Source organism: Empidonax traillii, unplaced genomic scaffold, assembly GCF_003031625.1.
Source record: "Empidonax traillii isolate 1590-97213 ecotype Southwest subspecies unplaced genomic scaffold, ASM303162v1 scaffold8:size5222938, whole genome shotgun sequence".
Taxonomy (NCBI): domain Eukaryota; kingdom Metazoa; phylum Chordata; class Aves; order Passeriformes; family Tyrannidae; genus Empidonax; species Empidonax traillii.
In genome coordinates this window covers 4,146,489-4,147,883 of record NW_020955201.1, presented here as the reverse complement: position 1 = coordinate 4,147,883, position 1,395 = coordinate 4,146,489, and the positions used below count along the sequence as shown (strand labels likewise).

The 1,395-nt window shown below is 31.8% G+C and overlaps 1 protein-coding gene across 1 annotated transcript in view; it reads left to right on the top strand.

Moving 5' to 3' along the window:
• Positions 1-1,395, top strand: part of TNPO1 (transportin 1) — a 53,718-nt gene that overhangs the window by 40,455 nt on the left and 11,868 nt on the right. Inside the window, exons 12-13 of the mRNA XM_027883860.1 lie at positions 75-179; positions 1,113-1,211. Of these exons, the coding sequence (XP_027739661.1) occupies positions 75-179; positions 1,113-1,211 (204 nt within the window). The remainder of the gene's footprint in view (positions 1-74; positions 180-1,112; positions 1,212-1,395) is intronic.

Genomic DNA, 1,395 nt, shown 5'->3' with positions numbered 1-1,395 from the left:
ATGCAGGTGAGATGAGTCAATCCAAAGATTTTCTTTTTTCAGAGAACCAGAAACTCTTCTAGAATTGTAATTTTTTTCTTCCTCTCTTCAGGACAAAATGCCTGAGGTACGGCAGAGTTCTTTTGCATTGTTAGGAGATCTGACAAAGGCGTGTTTTCAGCATGTTAAACCTTGCATCGGTATGTTTTTTTCAATATTAAACAACTTATCTTACAAATTCCTGAGATGTTAGTTTAGCCATTGTTAAGCTCCCTCCCTGTTCTGTTATCAACAATTGTCCGTAGTCTTTTGTCCTCTGAATTGTATGTTTAGAAGACATGGTCCTATTTTTTTAAACAGTGCAAAAGTTCTTTTTTTTGTTCCTTTATTTTTAGAGCTTTTTTTGTTCTACTAGACTATTATTAAGGAAAATTATATATAATAAATAAATTAAAAAGACTTGGCTAGAGGATAGGTTTTCCTTCGGTTCTTTGCATTGTTTTTCATTTCAGTAGAGAAGTAGCATCAGTTATACACTTCCATGATATTTGCTCTATCTTCCCACAGATATAGTTAAGATGCACTTGCCAAATGAATGCTTGAATAGGCTTAGAATTTAAAGTTTATCTGTCAGATGTTATAATTACCTGTGTGACTCATTTTTAAAAAAATTTAATCAAAGCTGTGATTGCCTTCAAGTCTTCACTGTTTTATCCAGAACGGCTGAATACACAGCTATCCAGGTGATTTGAGATTGTTCAACCATATCATAAAACCACAAATACTTGTAGCTGTGTTTTTTTTTCTTCTGTTCCCTTCTCTCCCTCCACCTAAGCAAGGGAAGGAGGGAAAGAAGATTCTAGAGTTACATAAAGATAAAGCCTATTAGAAAGATTTTAAAAGCATAATTTGAAAAGATTTGCATTGAACGGCTTAGGTTCTAAATTCCGGGTTAATATGATATACAGAAGAAATACAACTCTTGTTAATTCACAAGTAACACTTTCCAAGCATTTAAATAGGCTTACATTATCTTTTCCTTAAACCCCTTTTTTTTTCCCCCCATGATCTTACAGTAATGGGACAAGATGGTTGTATTGTGTGATGAGATTTTAAAATGTTGTTCTTTCTAGCTGATTTCATGCCAATTTTGGGAACCAACCTAAACCCTGAATTCATTTCTGTCTGTAACAATGCCACCTGGGCAATTGGAGAAATCTCTATCCAGATGGGTAAGATTTAATTTTTTCTTTAATCTGTGCGCATTCAGCATTTTGTGTGTCTGGGCGTTTTGGCTGGGTTGTTTTTTTTTTGTTTGTTTGTTTTTTTTTTTTTTTTTTTTTTTTTTTTTTTTTTTTTTTTTTTTTTTTTTTTTTTTTTTTCTTTTTTTTTTTTTTTTTTTTTTTTTTTTTTTTT